The sequence below is a fragment of the Xiphophorus couchianus genome, chromosome 15 (assembly GCF_001444195.1).
Source record: "Xiphophorus couchianus chromosome 15, X_couchianus-1.0, whole genome shotgun sequence".
NCBI classification, from domain to species: domain Eukaryota; kingdom Metazoa; phylum Chordata; class Actinopteri; order Cyprinodontiformes; family Poeciliidae; genus Xiphophorus; species Xiphophorus couchianus.
In genome coordinates, this window is record NC_040242.1 from 1,014,641 (window position 1) to 1,035,858 (window position 21,218).

Here is a 21,218-nt window from a genome sequence, read left to right on the forward strand (position 1 = left end):
CACAATGCATTTACAGATTCCTTTTCTAGAAAACTTAAGACTACTTTGTTTTATTAAAATATTGTTTATTTGGTATATTATCGAAGTGGTAAAGACAATATGACTTAAGAGACTTGAAATGTGAAAAATTAAAAAATGTTCTACACTGAAACAGGACACGTCGCTTTGAACACAAAATATCAGATCACAATTTAATTTTGAAGTGACTTTTAACTGCTGCTGTGGCAAGCCTTTTTAGCATTCAACCAACAACCCCATCTATCTGTAATACCTCGTTTAGAGAGCAATGTCCTTACCAGTCGAAATTTAAATAAGATATATTAACAAGGGTATTATTGCTAGTAGAAACTTAAGATTTTGGATATCCATAATTACAATTGTATAAGTAAGATATTTGGAACGCTTAGCTCAGGGGTGTCCAAACTTTTTGCAAAGAGGGCCAGATTTGATCAAGTGAAGATGCCCGGGGGCCAATAGTTTGTTCGGACATTTTTTAACTACAAAAGTTTCACACACTGTTATAAAACAATTTTCATTGTCACAATTATCTTTATTTTTCAAATGACAAAAAAAAACAAATATAAGCCACTCAGGCAAATGAGAACAACTCTAAAAACCCAAATTCTGCCTTTGATTCATATCTGGAGAGTCAGACAACATTGAACAAACTGTATGAAATACCTTAAATTTACATGAGTTTAAAAATATCTTTGCCTCAAGAACATTTTAAACAGGAGTTAAAGTAATGCAAAGTTGTCTGTTATTATTAAATCTTAAAACAAGTGAATTTTGCTCGTCATTTACTATATCTTTCAGAAAGTAATAGTGTGTCACATCTACAGGTTCATAACCAAATCTTACTCAAGAGTTTAATAAAAATAAGTGCCATAAATCCAGGTGCATAAATGTTCTTTTGGCTCTTCACTGCTGATAGTGACAGACGTTACCGTTCAAAACACTCAGTTTTATGTCCTCAACTCTCAGTGCCACACTGTTACTGCCAGGCAAACATTTTTCTCAAATTCTTGCTTCTTCTCAGGGCAAAATGTTCTCCACCATTTTCATAACACAGTCTTTGATAAATGTATCTTCAGTAAAAGGTTTGCCATGTTTAGCTATTAACATTAACTTCGTAGCTTGCTTTGGTGGTATTTTCTTTTGACTCACAGGCCCGCGTGAAGAATCGCTGTTGTGATGCCAGTGCAGCTTGGAGCTGCTTCACTTTTTCAGCACGGTGACTCCCTGTTAGCTTGTTGTATGTGTTAGCATGTTTAGTCTGGTAGTGTCTCTTTACGTTGAAATCCTTAAACAAGGCAACCGTCTCACAAATTAGACAAGCACAATTGCCTTGATTTTCAGTGAAGAAGTGTTATAATTCCCATCTCTCTTGAAAGCGGCGGCCCTCACTGTAAACTTGTTTTCTTTGCAGTGGCCATGGCAGAAATGAGTGGAGAGCGGTTCGCTGCACGGAGGCAGACTGATAGTATTAAAGTGGTGCTGCCACCATTTGGTGAAAGGAGGAATTACAGTTTCAAGTTTTATGATTTATTTATTCTGTTTGACAGTGCAGGCGGGCCATAAATAATACATTATAAGACCGAAGCTGCGGGCCGTATGAAATCTGACCGCGGGCCGTGATTGGCCCCCGGGCCGGACTTTGGACATGCCTGGCTTAGCTGGTCTGGCTATTAAATGTTAACATGACTTGCCATAGAGAGTTCCTAGCTTGGCTGAGATGAAAGCTAACGGTTTAAACGCAATGCCCGCTGACGTCAGGCCGTCAACGAGACGTGGCAAAGCCGTTGATCAGAGCTGACGGAGCGTCCCTTCATCGTAGTCACACGTTAGCAGCAAGAAGAGAGAAATTAAAGTCACGGTACCTCACGAACTAGTAACTGACCCACCTGGACTGGAAACATGGCCTCTAACAACGGCTCGGCCGGGAAGTGGGAGGTAGTGAAGAAAGGGAGAAAAAGTAACCCGGGAGGAGGGAAGTCTAACGGCGGAAACGGGGGTAGTAGGAAAGCCCTCGGGGAGTCTAACCAACCGTCCAGACGTAAGTGAACAAGGCCTGGCCTTGATAGCTAGCTCCTGTTCCTATCGGATTTTCATTTTACCAATGAAAATTATGCAAAGGGATGTTGTATCTATAGCTGTGTGTGTTTTATTTAAAATAAAAATGTCCGCAATGTTAACTGACAGAGCTGCTGAGTGTCTCACAGCTGTCAACTGATTTGGCAAGCTAACCGTAATTGCTAGCCTTCATCCAGTGTTTCTTCCTTTTTAATATTATTTTGGTAATGTTTCCCCTTCAAATTGACAAGATATTATATACACAAATCTACGGACACATAAATTAAAAACTAGCCACTGACTGCTTTCTCAGTCTTGAGTTTTCCTGTAGGAAGCTAATGAGCTAGCGTTAGCATTTAGCAGCATCCTAGCAGCTCAGTAGAAACCTCACCGCTGTTGTAGAAAACGCAGAAAAGCTTAAACTTTTCTGCGTTTTAAACTCCGAACTGATTTGTTTTATTTAATATGGTAATTAAATATTGAATAGAATGTTTTTATTTCCAGGCAGCTGTTTCAGCTATCCTAGCTGAAACAGGATAGCTGATACAGGAAATGAGGATTTAAACTGTCCCTTAATGACAGTTTAAGGACACTTAAAGTTTAAAGTGCTCTTTAAGTGTCCTTAAACTTGAACTGTCCTTAAACTGTCATTAAGGACAGTTTAAGTCCTCATTTCCTGTATTTAAAAAAATTATTATTATTAAAATAGACACACACAAAAAATACATTTAAAACAAGGCAATTTTACAAACAAAAAGCAGAGGTCACACGTCCTTGTTTTTGTTCCTCATTTGGGAGCAATGTCTTATTCTTTGCATATTTCACTAAAATAAACAGGTTTTTATCAGACAGGAACGTATAAAACGTGTCAGTCCAGTTAAACAACTAAATACATATAAAAATGTATTCTTGCAAAGTTAATTTTCTAATATTTGGCCAAATTTTAATACCTGAATGCAGAGTTTAAATACATAGCGTCCCTTGCAAATATGATATCTCATAAAATGATTATTTGGCCTTTTGGATGGATTCAGAGAGGCAGAGAGAGACTGTGATAGAGAAGAAATAAATTAATCATAACCTATATTGTCATCCAGGACTAGTTATGTGTTATTGATGTTGTGCAGCTGTAACAATAAGCCTGTATTTCAAAGTAAAATGGAAACTACCCTGGTCACTTCTTGCTTTATTTTATTGTTTTTACCTGAGATCTGTCACCTCACCTCATGTTTATTAGCTAAACGTCTTTTTGCATGATTTAAACGTCACAAAATACACATTTTGATTATTTAACATCCTCAAATTTTAGAAAGCAGAATAAGTGGCTGTAAACTACTGTAGATGTCCCATCTGAGGTTTTCAGAGCTTGAAAAGCATTTAGCTGGATTACTGGTTGGACTGACAGCGCCAAGTTGCCACATCAGCAAAGCAACACAGCTGACGCTAAATGTTTCTGAATTCATGGTTTATTAAATGAGTTTCAAAAACCTTTGAAATGATTACTCTGAGTATTCAGGCTTATTAATTCTAGATATTTTTGCAAAGGTATTGATCTAATTTAATTGTAAAAGGCAGCAAGCAGATGCTCTCTGTATCTAAGAATATGAGTAATAAGATCTTGACCTTGTGATCCGTTTATGCTCCACTTTTATCCCTGAGTCATTCTGTCCAAAGTCCGTTTGTTCAGTAAACAACATCAGCAGGGAGGCTCTGTTAACGTTTTGCTTTAAAAGCACTTTTTGTCTTTGTGTTTACAATTCTGTTGACAAGTAATTAATCTTAAATTAAAACCTAACAGCAGCAGATTATCACTGTATTCAGTAAGATAATTATTTGCTAAATCTGTCTGCATATTTACACAGAATTCCTCTACAAATAATTCTTTAATGTGTATCTAATAAATCATGCTGCTTAATAAAAATGTTCTCCTTGGTTTATTTGTGATCTGCCTTTATTGAAGAGAAATTGGAATCTAAAACCAACAGCATCTGATCTTTGTGGAGAAGTTGATATTCTTCCTTCAGTAAATGTGTAATTAAACCATTTTGTGTTAAATAATAGACTCTCAGACCACATTTATTTTTCAGAACCTTGCAGAGAACTGAGCAATCAGATGAGATTTCTTACATGAAAGCTGCACGTTCCATCTGCACCTAAAGCTAGATTTCACCAACGTTTCCTACTAGACATGCAGCGATCTGTTTTTATTTTTTCTTTTTTTAAACTTTAAGCTGTCAGAACCCAATTAGCTGTCAGGACAAATTTCTTTCAAGAGCTATAATATAAATAAATCAATACATTTAATTCACGTGGATGTAATGGAGCAGCTACTCATTTTTTAAAGCAAAAATTTATTGGATTTGACATTTTAAACTGTATTTTTTTACATATATATTTAGAACCTTACATTTGCAATCTGATTTCCAAAAGGCTGCCATTATTTGCACTTCCCATAGATTTCAGGTGCTTTAAATAATTGAAAATGCCTGAATTTCAACGTTTGAAAAGTGTTTGATTTCTGTATGAAGTCCTTGAATGTTACTGATATTCAGACTGCACAGTTTGGTAATAAAGTGGAATCTAACATTTGATTAAAAGTCAAATTAATCAAATGTTAATTTATCTACAAACCAGATATTTGTAGATAATAAAAAGACGCAGACACATTTTTTTTTCTTGCGGTCTTAAGTTAAATCAGATCAAATTCCTCTTATTTTCAGTCAGTTAAAATTAGCAAAAATATTTTTATATTCTAAGTGCGAAAACTGACAATCTTTTAGTTTTTTTGTGTGTAACTTTCTTGAACTGGTCAGATGTGTCTAAGAGGAACATTTCAAAACATTCCCTAGAAAATTTCTGATTTCTAAAAATTTGTTTTTTTCTAGCTAATTTTTGACTCTTCAAATTCAGAAATTTTGTTTTTTTTGTAGAAAATGTCTGAGATCAAATCTCAAAATTTTTGTTTTTTCAAGCAAATTTTTTACTTTTCCCAACTCAAAAATGTCCTTGTTTTTTCTGAGATTAATATAAATTTCTGCGTTTTTAGCTGAAATTTTTTCCCTTTTTCCCTCCAAGAATACGTTTTTATACATGCCTATTCTAAATGCATGTAAATTTCGATTCTACTGGTGAAACAGTGTTTCTGTGACATAAGTGGATTTGAGTAGGTCAGACAACTTATTTTGGTTTTGTAAATTCAGTTGCGAAAGTTTGATAAAATTTCTTCTGGATGCCAACAGCCTGTTGCATAAACCATGAAGGGAGGGAGGGAGGATGGGAGGAAAAACCAGAATCAGTGATTTGACATTCCTGAAAAAAAAGAGAGAGAGAGACATTCTCTGAGACGCTCTGCGTTTATCTGCAGTCGTCTTACCACTGCTGGTTTGTTTCCCCTCAGCACCGGTGAAAATGTCAGAGACGCTGTTCGAGGCTTTTGAGAAGATGGGGAAGAAGAAGAACAAGGAGCAGGTTCCACCGCCAGCTGAGCCTCAGAGCAAGAAGCCCTCATCCAATAAACCATCCAAGAAATCCCAACCCAGCAGCGCAAACACACCAACAACTTACAAAACGCTGGAGCAAGCCTTCAAAGCTGTAAGTAAACACATTTTTATCATTCGATTTAAGAGCTTAAGAGAAATCAGATTCAGATTTTAAACTAATTTACTGGATTTAAAACGATTTAAACAAAGCTGCATTGAGATGTTTTACCGCAGAGCGTCACTTGATGAGCTGCGTTTTCAAAGGCGGCCTTGTTTGGTGTTTAATTTCAGCTGGATATCGGGGATCTGAAGCAGCAGCTGGCTCGCAGTCAGGCGCTGTTCCCAGAAAACCCGTCGGTCTGGGTCAAAGACCTGGCAGGATACCTGAACCTGAAGCTAACTGCGCCGGATAACGAGCCCACACTCTGCAGCTACACTCACGGTCAGCGAAACGCACGCTCACAATGAGTTAACATTTTACAGCAGGGTTTCTCAAACTTTATCAGGCTGATATATAACTTAACCCATCTGACAAACAAACATGGACCAGCTGACCTTAAACTGGCCTTCATTAACCCAACATCTTATTATATACAACCTGAAATTGTCATGGACAATTCTACGCAGGGCGTTTTTAGTTATTTATATGTTGTGAAATCTGTGCTTTCTAAGCTTTCCAATCATGTCAAACACATGGAAATCAAAAAGGAAGTTCTTTGCTACCAAGTGTTGTGTGAATTAATAATGTTTAGTTTTATCTGTAGTTTAGAAGCATAATTAAAGAAAAATTTGCTTTGGCAGAAACAAAAATCCTCTTCTGCACCAATAATTATATATACCCATTAATTCATCTATTGTTTTTAATTAGTTTAATTTAACTGTTCTTAATTCATTAAAAATAACAAAGAACAGTTCTCACCAACTGGAGTCCTACCGTTCATGGCATAGAGCCGTTCAAAAGAATCAAATCGTTCATGAATGATTATCAAAACTCTGAGCAGGTGTGACCAATCTTCCCCTGATCTTGTAAGTAATCCTGGAGTTGTTTTCTTTCCACCGGTATCTTCAGCTTTTCTTTTTAAGCCATTTATCCGTTATTATTTGTAACCACAATCAGGTAAGCTAGCTGTAGCGTCACACTATGAGCTGACGTCACGACAAATAAACGGTCGATTCCATGCAGTACCCCGCGGACCACTAGGTTAGCACTGGAGCTGGAAGACATTTTAAATATCCAAAATAAATCAAACAAAAACAACAAATAAAATTAATTATTAAGTCTTTGTAAACAAAATGGTCCTTCAGAAAAAGTTGACATTAAAAGTTGGGCTAGTTGGCATTAAAACACCAAAATGAAGACTTTTATCATCCAGTTTTAGTAGAAAGAGAGAAAAGAGGAAAACGATAAACCTGCTCATTTTGATTTATTGATTTATTGCGACAGGCCTAATAAGGAGTGTGTGACACACATTTCAAAACATACAATTTAGCTGTATTTTAGTTCATCCCAGTTGTAGAATATGGAATATTATCACATTCATTTGTATTGTTTTTATCTCCAAAGTGGTGCTGGAAAGTTTTTAAAACATTCCTTGAAAATGCTTGAATTTTACTGTTGGAAACCCTGTTTATTAATATTCTTCTCAACTTTTCGCCCCAGACTATCCATACTGCCTTACAGGAAAAGAGCTGAAGGGCGTAGTCAAAGGCCTCATCGGACGCTGCAGCAACGTTCTGCCTGAGTTCTTTGACTACTGTGTTTACACAATGCTCAGGGAGCTGGACAAACAGCCAGGTAAACAGTTTGTTATTTTCTAAAGATTTTCAGACGTGTGAGGAGAAACATTTTGGGTAGCGGATATTTAAAATGACTCAGGAGTTTTCTTGTTTTCAGGGGAACCTCTTCATGGGTACAGGCTTTGCATTCAGGCGATTTTGCAGGACAAACCCAAAATCGCCACGCAGAAATTATCAGAGGTGAGCGTCGCATTCAGTTGGAACGGCTTTAAAATAAAATCCACAAGGTTTTTCATACAATTTAAAAAACATATTTTCTAAAAAAGAAATTACAATTGACAGACGATATTTTTTAAAAGTAGCTTTTTATTTCAGTCTCCGAGTTGGACGACGGAGTATTAGACACAGAATTTAATCATTTTTCTTTCATTACAAGAATACAGTCATATTATAAGATGAATAAAACCACAATTTTACTAGAATAATGTCTTAAAATTACAAGAAAAGGGTCTTTTTAAGGAGGAAAAAGCTTGGATAATTAATGTTTTGTTATTTTCTTTGTGTTGGAGTTTTCATAAAATTACTGCTTCATTCTTCCATTTTTACAAATGTATTCTGTTGATATAATAACTGGATTCTTGTAGCATTACCACTTATTTTTTGTAAAAAAAAAAAATTTAGAAAAAATTGTAGCTGCAATATTAATTGTCATAATATTTTGTCTTAGAATTTATCTGAATTCAAAGTCCAAATAAACAGAAGCTGTGAAAAAATGTTTGTCAAACAAAATGGCCGCCCCAGATGTGCCGACATCATTCTGAACTACGGTGAAAAAAAAAAGAGTTTCCAAAAAGTTGATCTTTATCAAATCAATAACATCAATTTGTTGCCCAGCGATACTTTCAGTGTATAAGTTGCATGACTTTTTGCTTCTGCTTTGTGTTTATGTGCGATATTTTGTAAGTTTGTGTTTTGTAACGTTATTTTCTCCCCAGTATTTGGAGTTGTTACGATCAGTCCAGAATCGTCCGGCGAAATGTTTGACCATCATGTGGGCTTTGGGTCAAGCTGGTTTCTATGATCTCAGCCAGGGCTTACGAGGTACAAATCTAACTTTTAAATGTCTTCTAACATTAATGCCTTCAAAAATATTCACACTCTTCTTTCACATTTTCTAAGTTTCAACCACAAACTTCAGTGTTTGTTCTTCAGTGATAGAATAACACAAAGTAGAGAATGATTCTTGAATGGACATGAATAAAAAGCAAGAATATTAAAATCTATGTGCCTTTTTTATGGCACATGGATATGTTGTGATGTTTCTGTCAACTAAAATCCAAATATTTTAAAGTTGTAACATGATCAAAAGTGGAAAAGTTCAATAAATTAAGTCTTTTCCCCGTATGTGGAAATAAATGAGTTATTGGCTGCGGTGCTTTTTCTCTCACTTTCACAAGATGCGATTGCAAATATTTTGGGTTGGAGTTCACTGGACTAACAGTGACATTAGCAGCAACACATTATGACTACGAAAGAGGAGTAGGTTCACCAAAAAATATTAAGTATAGCTATGAATTTCAACTCAGAATTTTGATTCTTTTCCTCAAAATTTTGACTTTTCTTTCCCAGAATTATAACTAATTCTGTGCCTATGTCACAATCCAAATAAATGTCCAAACATTCTTAGGTATATGTCAATAATAGTTTTTATTGAGACTGAGAGTCTGCAGGTTGTCAACACTCCTACGAAGAGCGTTATGAGATTGTTATATAATCAGGAACATTTTTATTATTTGAAGACAATTTTTCTCTGAAGGAGAGGAAAGACTCGTCTGATTTAGGGTTGCTTATCTTTACCTTTTACTTCATTTGAAACATCACAAAATCACATTAATGTGTTGATTTATTTTTACATTTTACACCAGTAATGGACCACATGTTCTAAAACAATTAACTTACTTTATGACAGGCGAGTATTTGTGGTTGTTGATTTAATAAAGAACAACAGGCTGACGCATCTATTTCAGAAAGTTCCCATTAAGTGAGTCATGTTTCTCTGTTTTGCGTTGCAGTGTGGCTCGGTATCATGCTTCCTGTTCTGGGGACGAAGTCCTTGTCCGCATATGCCATCGCCTATCTAGAAAGACTTCTCTTGTAAGTTTGCCAGATTAAAATCATTTAGTAAAACCAAAAAACTATTTATTCACAGATTTTCACATCTTTTGCTCGCAGCTTGAAAATTAAGTGAATATATACTGTAAGGAATCATGGGCTGCCTACTTTGAATTGGTGATCTTCACATTTCTTTTGTTTGTTTTATATTTTTTTCCAGACTTCATACAAACCTGACAAAAGGATTTGGCATCATGGGTCCTAAAGAGTTTTTTCCTCTGCTTGATTTTGCCTTCATGCCCAAAAACGCCCTGTCACCCAGGTAAGTACAAGCTAATAAAACAAAGCTGGTCTTTGAAAGCTTCTTTCATTTCCCTATGCAAACTTTGTGACCTGCAACATGACTACAGTTCAGGGTATTAATAAATGTGTTCCAACAAGGCTTTTTGTCCTAAAAGTACTTTAACTAACAGCGTTTAAGAGCATAATATCATTTGAGTTTAAACAGTTAATCGTGATTAATCAACTTTTGAAATAATCAACAAATTTAGTAACCGATTAATCGTCAAGAAACAACATATTTAGAGCCGTTATTAAGCCAAAACTGTTAAAAATGTATATATATTTTATATTTAAAAAAAAAACACCTTTTGTCTGTAATTATGTTTTAGCCGAAACTCCTCAAGTGGCCAAGTTTTAGATTTAGGTTTAATTTGACTAAAGGAATGATATATTATTGCATTTCAAGAACTATTTTCTCATCGAAAAATGAATTTAATTATTTATTTGCATCTTTTAATTTTATAGTATTTCTACTATAGCTTTAAAGGTTAAATGAAAATTAACCTTTTAATTAGTATTCCGATTAATCGATTACTAAAATAATCGTTAGTTGCAGCCCTAACTTTTGATGTAATATTTTAATCTTGTTGTTTTCATCAGCTGTAAGCAGAAAATCATCAAAATTAACAGAAATAAAGGGTTGAAAACAACAAAATGCATGTAATAAATCTGAATTCAATTACTGAAGTAAAATAACTTCTTACATAACATAGTAAATGTTTTTTCTGTGAAAATAAAGGCATTGATAACTAATTCCTCCAACAGCTTGCAGGAGCAGCTGAGGCGTTTGTATCCTCGACTTAAAGTCCTGGCGTTTGGAGCCAAACCGGAGAGCACGTTGCACACCTACCTGCCATCTTTCCTGTCCAGAGCCACGCCGCATTGTCCGGACGACATGAAGAGGGAGGTGAGGCTGCTGAAAGGAGAAGCAAATAATTAACGTTGATATCAAGAAATAAGTCGAGGGGAAATCCTCACAGAAGTTGTAGCAGAATAACTTTTCCAAATGTTTGGAGCTGCTTGTTAAAAGCCTAATTCCTCTGGATAATGTGTCAGACTTTACATTTTAATATGGAGTCACAATATTTTTTATTCTATTATGATAAATGATTAATTTTCTAGTTATCAATTAATCTATTTTTGACAATTAATTGCCATGTTGTGCAGATTTTTTAGTTTTGATACAATTTAGAAATACATTGAAAAATACAAATAAATCACTAGATATCTTCAATAGTGTGTGGGGCTAATTATTTTTTCGATTAACTGATTAATAATTGGATAGAAAAAGTTGATAGACTTTTTTTTCACAGAATTTGAACCACATTGAATCTAAACGATGTGACTTGAATTTTGGGTAGAACATATTTACAAAGTTTAGTTTTATTACAAAATGTATATATTTTACAGTTTTGGCCTAATTACTGAATGTGTTATTCTTTCAGCAAATGGCCTTTTCTTTTAGTTTGTACGCTCCAGTTAATGATTTATCGATGACTACGTTAGTTGGTGATTATTTCAATAATCGATTAATCACGATTAATCGTTTCAGCCAAAAGAAAAATATTTTTTCTATATATTTATTTCTCCATTCTTTTATCAATTATTCCTTAATAATATTTAAAAATAAGTAGAAAAATATTACATTTTGACATGAAATGTGCTTCTAATTAGAAATTAATTATCAACTCTTCCTAAAAACTGACCAGTTTTGCTGCTCTAAGTTTTCCGTCGACTGAAACGCTTTTTTTTCCTGCTTCATGTTGTCTCCTCCAGCTGCTCAGCAGTATGACTGAGTGCTTGTGTGTGGACGTTCAGAGCCTTGGAGTGTGGAGGCAGCTCTATACGAAACATTTACCCCAATCCAGGTGAAAATAAAAGTTTAAGTTGAACTCAAACTGAATGTGTCTGGATTTGTCCTACATTTAAATTTTCCCTTTTTTCCGTCTCCAGTTTGCTGCTGAACCACTTACTGAAGTCTTGGAATACGCTGCCGCCAAAGGTGAGACTTTCTGATTAATATCATGATGGCGCATAAACCAAGTGAACCTTCCTGACAAATCTTAATCAGATCAATAAAACATTTATTTTTCTATATGCTAATAAATATTCTTGACTTTACTTTTCATTTGTAGTTGCAGAAGAACCTTGAAGAAACAATCCAGTCCTTTAGAGTGACCAACGATGAAATGAGAGACACAAATGAGTCTCAAGACCTTCAGGAGTGCAATAGTTTGTGCCAGGTGAGATGAAAATATGAGATTATTAAATTATTTGAATTCTGTCACATCTATACAAAAATATAAGGACAAACGTGTATAACACAAACTAAATTTATATGCACAGAAAAGTAACAATTATTCCTGTTTCAAAATATCAGACATTAGTTATGTTTCCATCCATTTGTAATGGAAACTTTAAAAATTCAGTAAAAAACAAATAATTAAGGCTGCTACTACCAATTGTTTTATTGATTGATTGATCTATTAATTGAATATAAAATTGTGTCTTTTTATTTAACTACTTTGGCCTTTTTATACAAAATTAGAAATGCATTAAAAGATGCAAACAAGCAGATAATTCTATTAGTGCTGAAACGATTAATCATGATTGATTGTTTAAATAATTATTAACTAATTTAGTAATTGATTATTGGGAGTATACAGATTCAAAAGAGGCCATTTAATGGAAAAAACAACATATTCAGAGCAGTAATTGAAACTGTACAAAAATAGATTTTGCATTTTAGACGAAAACATCTTTGTGTGTCGAAAAGGTTTTTGCTAGAACTACTCAAATGACAGTTTAGTTTCTCCTGGTTCAAATTCACTAAAGGGATGCAGTTATTACATTTTTTAAAGCAAATTATATCTCCTCTGTGAATGTATTTCTGATATTGTATAAAAAAGTGGTTAATTGAAAAATAATGTGGCATTTTCTTACACGATTAATTGTCAGAATAATCAATTAAAATAATGGTTAGTTGCAGCCATAAGTTCAATGGCTTTTTAAAAGTATAATAAAGTACCTTTAGTGAATTTTAATTAAAACTTTGCCACTTGAGGAGTTTTGTGTTGAAGATATTTAAATTTTTTTGTCTTAAATGTTAAATGTATATAAAATATTTTTAATGGTTTGGCTTAATTACTCCTCTGACTGTGTTGTTTTTCCAACAAATCACCTTTTTTTAATCTGTACATGCTACATAACAATTAACAGATTATTAAAATGCAACAATTATTTGAGTAATTGATTAATCGTGATTAATCCAATTAATCGTTTTATTTTTGGGGTTATTTTGAGTGGCCTACCTTTGTTTTGAAACTCTACTTTTAAAACAATATTCTCTTGAACCCAGTCCTGTGAAAAGCTGTTTCGTTTCCAGAACATCCAGGTGAAGATGCGTGGCCACGGGTTCCCCTGGTCCAAACTGCTCATGGTTCTGCTTGTGTTCGCTGCCGGCTTTGTCGTCCATGACGTCCGGTCTCACGGCTCAGTCGCAGGTCTGAATGAGTGCAGAGTTTTTGTTTTCATCTGAAGCTCCACAGTTTGTGTGAGGCCCGTTGCTGTAGCTGCGGTTCTGTTTCAGATTCCACCACGGCCATGTATCTGCACCGCTCTGGAGTCGCAGCCGTTTCCCAACAGGCCTGGAGCAAAATAACCTTCTACACAAAGCAGGGCTTCAGGTCGGACCTCCCGCTCATCATGTGCTGAAACCTTTTTCTGAAATTCCCGTGAATCCCCTCTGATCCAGAGGCGGGTAGCAATGATGTGCTATATTTAAACAGTGTTGTGTGAAATCACAATGTGCTGCTTTCTTTGCAGCTGGCTGGAGAAAAACACTCCTCACTACTACTCTGAGTGTGTGCGTGTGTTGGGGCCGGTCATGGAGCAGGGCGTAGAGAAAACGAAAGCAGCAGCCATTATCGTCTCTGAAAACGCCTCCCAGTTCATCCTATGGGTCAGAGAGACAACGCCACTGGTTATAGACTGGGTAAGATGGCACAGAAGAGGATTAGGGACTGGGGACGAGGAGAACAAAAAAACATGACTTTGATCTCAGAATTCTGACTTTTTTTCTCACAATTTTTACTTTTCCTCTCGCAATTTGTTTTCTCAGAATTCTGACTTTAATCTCATATTTCTGGCTTTGATATCACCAATAAAAGCTGATGTGGTTTCAGCTGTAACTTTAAGGCTATGTTAACGCTGCAGATTGAAGTGAGCCAATTCCGATTTTTTAAATTTTTGTCAAATCAGATTTTTTATTTTTGGTGTGGACATTCACACTTCCAGATATACAGTATGTGACCTGTATGTGTTCTCCAGTTTGAACGACAATCAACCTGAAAATATCCCGCATGCACAGTAGAGGGCACAATAACCTCTTGTTTTTTTATTGGAGCACTGTTGCCTTTGATCTTAGCACTGTTGCCTTTGATCTTAGCACTTTTGCCTTTGACCTTAGCACTATTGCCTTTGACCTTAGCACTGTTGCCTTTGATCTTAGCACTTTTGCCTTTGATCTTAGCACTGTTGCCTTTGACCTTAGCACTTTTGCCTTTGATCTTAGCACTTTTGCCTTTGATCTTAGCACTTTTGCCTTTGATCTTAGCACTGTTGCCTTTGACCTTAGCACTGTTGCCTTTGATCTTAGCACTGTTGCCTTTGATCTTAGCACTGTTGCCTTTGATCTTAGCACTTTTGCCTTTGATCACAGCACTTTTGCCATTGATCTTATAATTTAAATTGTTTATTTACCAGGGGGTAAATCTAGCCTTAAAACTCAAATCTACCATGTAACTTGAGTGGATCAAGTGCAGGATTACAAATCCTTTCACAGACACAGTCATGATTATTTTCACATATTTGGCAGAAACCTAATTATTTTTAACAGAATCAGAATTCTGAAGTCATAATTTTGAGATTAAGTCATATTTCTGATCCTCTTCCTTAAGCTAGCAATTTACTTTACGTTGGTCAGCAGCTGCACTCTTTGTTTTCCAGGTGAACACCAACACTCCCGACAGCGTGTTCCAGGTGTTGGCGTACCTCAAAGAGCTTCTCCTCTTCATCCACCAGAACTATGTCCTCCCGGCGCTGACTTACATATCTGAGGTTTTACAACAAGCTTGGACCAACCTGCAGGACTCCTGCAAGTCAGTACCCAGAGCTGCAGATTTTATTTCCACTGCAGGATTTTACTCCTGAGTGCAGAGTTTAATAACTTAAAATAAAGATAATTGGTAAATACTGGCATTGTGTAAATGTGTTTTAGTTTAAAACACGTTGGAAAATAGGAGACAGACACACATAATCATAAAATATGTCTTGTTAATGATGCAAATACTCTCTAAAAACTATTTAACAATAAATGTTTATTTTTAAACTAGAACTGAACACTATTTAGAATAAATGCCCTTCATTGTTCAGGTGTAACGGCAGAAAGACAGAAGTATTAAAATAATAATAAAAAAATTAAATGAGAATAAAGTCAGATTTTAAGTCATGTTACAAGAAAGTCAAAGATACGTGATTAGTCATATTTTGAGAATAAATTTCTAATTTTATGACTTCTCATAATTTATTTTATTCTTGTAATGGTTATATTTATTTTTTTAGAATAAATATGACTTTATTCTTAGAATAGTTTGACTTTATTCTCGCAATTTTATGACTCTTCATTCTAGTACCGTATGTTCTGCACTAATCCAATTAATGGTCTGTTTTTGATCTTTTTTCATATATATAGCACACGGGACTACAAGCTGCATTAAGCAAAACAAAACAGTCAGATAAGTCAGTCAGTCAAAGCAGAGTACGTATTACTCCATGATGCTCCTGACTATGTTAGCTGTAATGTAACTAAAACATTTTGATAGATCTGTTCCATACAAAATCCATTGACGTCAGCAAGCAAAACCAGAATTAATCCAAATTAATTCACTAGAGGGCGCTGTTTTACTCCAGAACAATATATAAAGTGCTCTGTCGTTTTTTGATCAAATTAAAGCACTTTTAAGTGCTCCTCATAGTCCGTAAAATATGGTAATTATATATATTTTAGATGTTCTTAGCGTGTTCCTAATAGTCTGTCGTAAATATTAATTTGAATACGATCTTTTTTTTTAATTCTTTTTTTTATGTACCAAATGTGCATGAGCATTTGTGTATTTAAACATTTGCAGTATATAAAAAGAAAACAGCTGCAAATACAAGTATTGTTGATAGACACGGTGTATAAAAAAAAAAAGACATCCACAGTCCAAAAAAGGAAAAATAGCTGTTAATCTTGTCAAACAAGCAGTTCTCTTTTCTGTTTTAAACGGCTCACATATTTGTGTTTATTTGAACGCTGGATTTGTCCTTGCAGTGGGGAAGTGTCGGTGTCTTGTCTCCAGAGTCACGCGCTGCACTTCACAAACTCAACATGGCAGCTGCTCCAACACACGACGTCGGCCATCAAAACCTGGGCGCAGGAGCTGCTGACACGAGCGGGATAACGCAACGCAATCGGACTGATTTTAAAAATGCAATATAAACACACTGTGTGTGTATATATGTAGATGCTGTACACACACACACACTTTGGGGCTCCTCTTAAGCCATGATCGTCGCTGTCGGACAGAAACTAACTCTTCTATCAGAAAGACTTTTCTTGTCTTGATTTCTGGCTACATTTTATAAATCGATTTGCTGTTGTATTGATGTTTCTACCAATCTTTTTGTCACTGCTGGATGTGGAGGTTGTAGTTTTTCTCTCCTTTTTCTACTGCAAGTTTCAGCTAATCTTTACCCTCAATATCACATTTAATTTATACAAAAATAGAAAAATGCAGGTTTGTAGATTTAGACACCCTTTGTTATTTAAAGATGGAATAAAGCATGCTATAATGAAATGAGAATAAATGATGAATAATTCAGTTAAATTCCTGAGGACCACTTCATCTAGTCAGCTTTCGTCAATGGAAATGTGAAATATTTTTACAGTTGCAGATTTATTTATTCCTCCAATAAAGTTGACATTAACAAGCAGAAGCAGCCTACATCTGTTGAAAATATCTTTACTTTTTTTAAAACTCTTTTATCTTGTCCTGTTTGTTTTAATTCAAGTTCTAGGCTAAGAGAAGTACTGTATAAACATTCTTAATTTGTGCCTGTGTAGCTTCAACGGGCTTCCTGTCTTGGGATCACTATTTCTGTACCAACATCCCTGTTTTATATGAAACATGGCAACATTTCAGCCCGGTTCATTCACTGACGGTTGTTTGTACAGCAGATTGGATGAATACGGCAACCAGTGTCTTAATTTGTGATGAAAATCCTTTGTAATAAAGACTTAAAACTGAATGTGTCAAATGAATTCAATAGCTCATATTTAAGGCTTTTATCATTCTTGAAAGATGTTCACATTCATCTATTTCAGTGCTGTGCTGCGAAAGTTGGTGTCATACTAAGACACCTTCTATTGCTCAGTTGGTAGAGCGGAGGATTGTAGGAGGTAATTCTTGGGTCGCTGGTTCGAATCCAGCTCAAAGGATGTGTGTTTTATTTTGTAATGTTTAGCATAAAATCGGAAGACATTTCTTTGCTCTTAGAAACGAACCATGTGAAATTCAAAATGTGTCACCATATTTACGCAAATGTGAACACTTCAAACAGTCCACTATTGTTGTGGTTCCGTTACGGTTATTTGATATTTTCAACTTGGGGTTAGCTCAAATGCACAACAAAATATTAAAGGTAATACGAGTGAAAGACATAAAATCGGAGGATGCGAGCATCGATCCCGCTACCTCTCGCTTGCGACTACTGCATGCCAATATAATACGAAAGTAAGCCCCAACCAGCCAATCGGTGCGCGCTTAATGTCCCAGTGGGCCAATCACATCCCGAGCTGATGGCTTACTTTCGCTTAATTATCTTCTGCCTTCTGGACATTTTAACTCCGTCGACGACGAAGAGCTACGATCATTACGTCGGTAAATTTATCAAAGTAGTATTCTAAAATCGACAGTAATTCCAACAAAACATGAACTGAACACACACGTCATAAGTATGACGGAAATAATGAACATCAGTATTTCCGTAGTGCATCATGGGGGATTAGCTCAAATGGTAGAGTGCTCGCTTAGCATGCGAGAGGTAGCGGGATCGATGCCCGCATCCTCCAAGCTTTTTAACTTATGATAGGTTTTTGCTTGTCGAGGTTCAACTGGAGTTATGGGCTTTTTTGTTTTTAATTTTCCATTCAATTGCATTTAGTTTGTTATTCATTGTTTTGTTAAGTTCAGACCCGTTAAAAATCACTTAACAGCTGGCTTTCCTGTGGAACCTAACGTCAATCACAGCTTCCAGAGAACAACATAGGTTGGTCATAAATACTCAGTGACTAATTTCTTTGACTTTTTACGATTGAAAAATTATCAAAGTAGTACTCTACACTCGACAGTAATCCCTACAAAACAACATGAAATCAATAAACGGGTCATGGTTATGACAGAAAAAACTCACATCAGTGTATCCGCAGTGCATCATGGGGGATTAGCTCAAATGGTAGAGCGCTCGCTTAGCATGCGAGAGGTAGCGGGATCGATGCCCGCATCCTCCAAGCTTTTTAACTTATGATAGGTTTTTGCTTGTCGAGGTTCAACTGGAGTTATGGGCTTTTTGTTTTTAATTTTCCATTCAACTGCATTTAGATTGTTATTCATTGTTCTGTTAAATTCGGACCTGTTTTGCTGTGGAACCTAACGTCAATCACATTCCTACATTGGCAGGGAGAACACGAAGCTTCCAGAGAACAACATAGGTTGGTCATAAATACTCAGTGACTAATTTCTTTGACTTTTTACGATTGAAAAATTATCAAAGTAGTACTCTACACTCGACAGTAATCCCTACAAAACAACATGAAATCAATAAACGGGTCATGGTTATGACAGAAAAAACTCACATCAGTGTATCCGCAGTGCATCATGGGGGATTAGCTCAAATGGTAGAGCGCTCGCTTAGCATGCGAGAGGTAGCGGGATCGATGCCCGCATCCTCCAAGCTTTTTAACTTATGATAGGTTTTTGCTTGTCGAGGTTCAACTGGAGTTATGGGCTTTTTGTTTTTAATTTTCCATTCAACTGCATTTAGATTGTTATTCATTGTTCTGTTAAATTCGGACCTGTTTTGCTGTGGAACCTAACGTCAATCACATTCCTACATTGGCAGGGAGAACACGAAGCTTCCAGAGAACAACATAGGTTGGTCATAAATACTCAGTGACTAATTTCTTTGACTTTTTACGATTGAAAAATTATCAAAGTAGTACTCTACACTCGACAGTAATCCCTACAAAACAACATGAAATCAATAAACGGGTCATGGTTATGACAGAAAAAACTCACATCAGTGTATCCGCAGTGCATCATGGGGGATTAGCTCAAATGGTAGAGCGCTCGCTTAGCATGCGAGAGGTAGCGGGATCGATGCCCGCATCCTCCAAGCTTTTTAACTTATGATAGGTTTTTGCTTGTCGAGGTTCAACTGGAGTTATGGGCTTTTTGTTTTTAATTTTCCATTCAACTGCATTTAGATTGTTATTCATTGTTCTGTTAAATTCGGACCTGTTTTGCTGTGGAACCTAACGTCAATCACATTCCTACATTGGCAGGGAGAACACGAAGCTTCCAGAGAACAACATAGGTTGGTCATAAATACTCAGTGACTAATTTCTCTGACTTCTTATCATTGAAAATGTATCAAAGTAGTACTCTACACTCGACACTATTCCCTACAATATGGAATCAATAAACACGTCACGGTATGACGGAAAAAAACTGACATCAGTGATCTTGTCGAGCATCATGGGGGATTAGCTCAAATGGTAGAGCGCTCGCTTAGCATGCGAGAGGTAGCGGGATCGATGCCCGCATCCTCCAAGCTTTTTCATTTATTATGGGGGATTAGCTGAAATGGTAGATCGCTCGCTGGGAGAAGAACATTGAGAACATTTGTCTGTGCTAAATACGTAGTGACTAATTTCTTGGACTTTTCAGTAATTAAAATTAGTCAAAGTAGTGGCACTACTCTACACTCGTCAGTAATTCCTTCAAATCAACATAAACTCGTCGATACGAGCGTCATGAGTCTGACGGAAACAACTAACATCAGTGTTTCCGCAGAGCATTATGGGGGATTAGCTCAAACAGTAGAGCGCTCGCTTAGCATGCCCGCATCGTCTAATCTTATGCTTTTCACTCGTATTACCTATAATATTCTGTTGTGCATTGTTTGATTACAGGTAAAGCGCATAACTTAAGTTGAACCTAGGCAAGCAAATAACACATCATAAGTTAAAAAGCTTGGAGGATGCGGGCATCGATCCCGCTACCTCTCGCATGCTAAGCGAGCGCTCTACCATTTGAGCTAATCCCCCATGATGCACTGCGGATACACTGATGTGAGTTTTTTCTGTCATAACCATGACCCGTTTATTGATTTCATGTTGTTTTGTAGGGATTACTGTCGAGTGTAGAGTACTACTTTGATACGTTTTCAGTCATAAAAGGTCAAAGAAATTAGTTAGCTGTTAAGTTTTAACAAAATTTAATTTAACAAAACAATGAATAAAAATCTAAATGCAGTTGAATGGAAAATTAAAAACAAAAAAAACCATAAATTCAGTTGAACCTAGGGAAGCAAAAAACCTATCATAAGTTTAAAAACTTGGAGGATGCGGGCATCGATCCCGCTACCTCTTAGCACCGACAAATGTTATTATGTTGTTCTCCCTACCAATGTAGGAATGTGATTGACGTTAGCCGAACGGAATTTTAAAAAACAAAAACCCGAAAAACTGGAGGATGCGGGCATCGATCCCGCTACCTCTCGCATGCTAAGCGAGCGCTCTACCATTTGAGCTAATCCCCCACAACGCAACTACGGAAACACTGATATTAGATGTTTCCGTCAGACTCATGACGTGTGTCTCGACGAGTTTATGTTGATTTGAAGGAGTTACTGACGAGTGTAGAGTAGTGCCACTACTTTGACTAATTTTAATTAATGACAAGTGCAAGAAATTAGTCACTGAGTATTTAGCACTGACAAATGTTCTCTATGTTGTTCTCCCTACCAACGTGGGAATGTGATTGACGTTATGTTCCACAGCAAAAGTACACAACTAGCTGTAAAGTATTTTTTAACAGTTCCGGATAAAAAAACAACGAATACCAATCTAAATTCAGTTAAACGGAAACATAAAGACAAAAAACCCCCGAAAAGCTGGACGATGCGGGCATCGATCCCGCTACCTCTGGCATGTTAATGCTACAGCATTCCAATGTTAGAGCAAAGTAAGCCCAAAGTAAGTAAAAATTATAATATCCTACATTATTTCATAATGAATACTACTGCTATGTGGTATTGCTTCAGAGCAGCAGTGAATAGTTTATGTTGCTTATGCTCACCTGTGAGTCCTTT

At 36.1% G+C, this 21,218-nt stretch overlaps 1 protein-coding gene and 7 non-coding genes across 8 annotated transcripts; 6 read left to right on the forward strand and 2 right to left on the reverse strand.

Annotated features, from left to right (window-relative positions):
* Window positions 1–1,775: 1,775 nt before the first annotated feature.
* On the forward strand, window positions 1,776–17,093 carry tmem214 (transmembrane protein 214). The gene is made up of 17 exons (XM_028040661.1): window positions 1,776–2,056; window positions 5,471–5,664; window positions 5,844–5,994; window positions 7,213–7,347; window positions 7,447–7,529; window positions 8,285–8,390; window positions 9,362–9,443; window positions 9,622–9,723; window positions 10,509–10,650; window positions 11,520–11,611; window positions 11,697–11,745; window positions 11,879–11,986; window positions 13,129–13,246; window positions 13,333–13,429; window positions 13,569–13,737; window positions 14,751–14,902; window positions 16,117–17,093. The coding sequence occupies exons 1-17, from the start codon at window positions 1,918–1,920 to the stop codon at window positions 16,244–16,246; spliced, it is 2,049 nt and encodes a 682-aa protein (XP_027896462.1). The 5' UTR covers window positions 1,776–1,917; the 3' UTR covers window positions 16,247–17,093.
* Window positions 17,094–17,843: 750 nt separating this feature from the next.
* trnaa-agc (transfer RNA alanine (anticodon AGC)) lies at window positions 17,844–17,916 on the forward strand. The gene has a single exon. It is a non-coding gene; the product is annotated as a tRNA-Ala (tRNA).
* A 365-nt stretch (window positions 17,917–18,281) lies between these two features.
* Window positions 18,282–18,354, forward strand: trnaa-agc (transfer RNA alanine (anticodon AGC)). The gene has a single exon. It is a non-coding gene; the product is annotated as a tRNA-Ala (tRNA).
* Window positions 18,355–18,723: 369 nt separating this feature from the next.
* Window positions 18,724–18,796, forward strand: trnaa-agc (transfer RNA alanine (anticodon AGC)). Its single transcript has one exon. It is a non-coding gene; the product is annotated as a tRNA-Ala (tRNA).
* Window positions 18,797–19,165: 369 nt separating this feature from the next.
* Window positions 19,166–19,238, forward strand: trnaa-agc (transfer RNA alanine (anticodon AGC)). Its single transcript has one exon. It is a non-coding gene; the product is annotated as a tRNA-Ala (tRNA).
* Window positions 19,239–19,602: 364 nt separating this feature from the next.
* trnaa-agc (transfer RNA alanine (anticodon AGC)) lies at window positions 19,603–19,675 on the forward strand. Its single transcript has one exon. It is a non-coding gene; the product is annotated as a tRNA-Ala (tRNA).
* Window positions 19,676–20,099: 424 nt separating this feature from the next.
* On the reverse strand, window positions 20,100–20,172 carry trnaa-agc (transfer RNA alanine (anticodon AGC)). Its single transcript has one exon. It is a non-coding gene; the product is annotated as a tRNA-Ala (tRNA).
* Window positions 20,173–20,593: 421 nt separating this feature from the next.
* trnaa-agc (transfer RNA alanine (anticodon AGC)) lies at window positions 20,594–20,666 on the reverse strand. Its single transcript has one exon. It is a non-coding gene; the product is annotated as a tRNA-Ala (tRNA).
* Window positions 20,667–21,218: the final 552 nt, after the last annotated feature.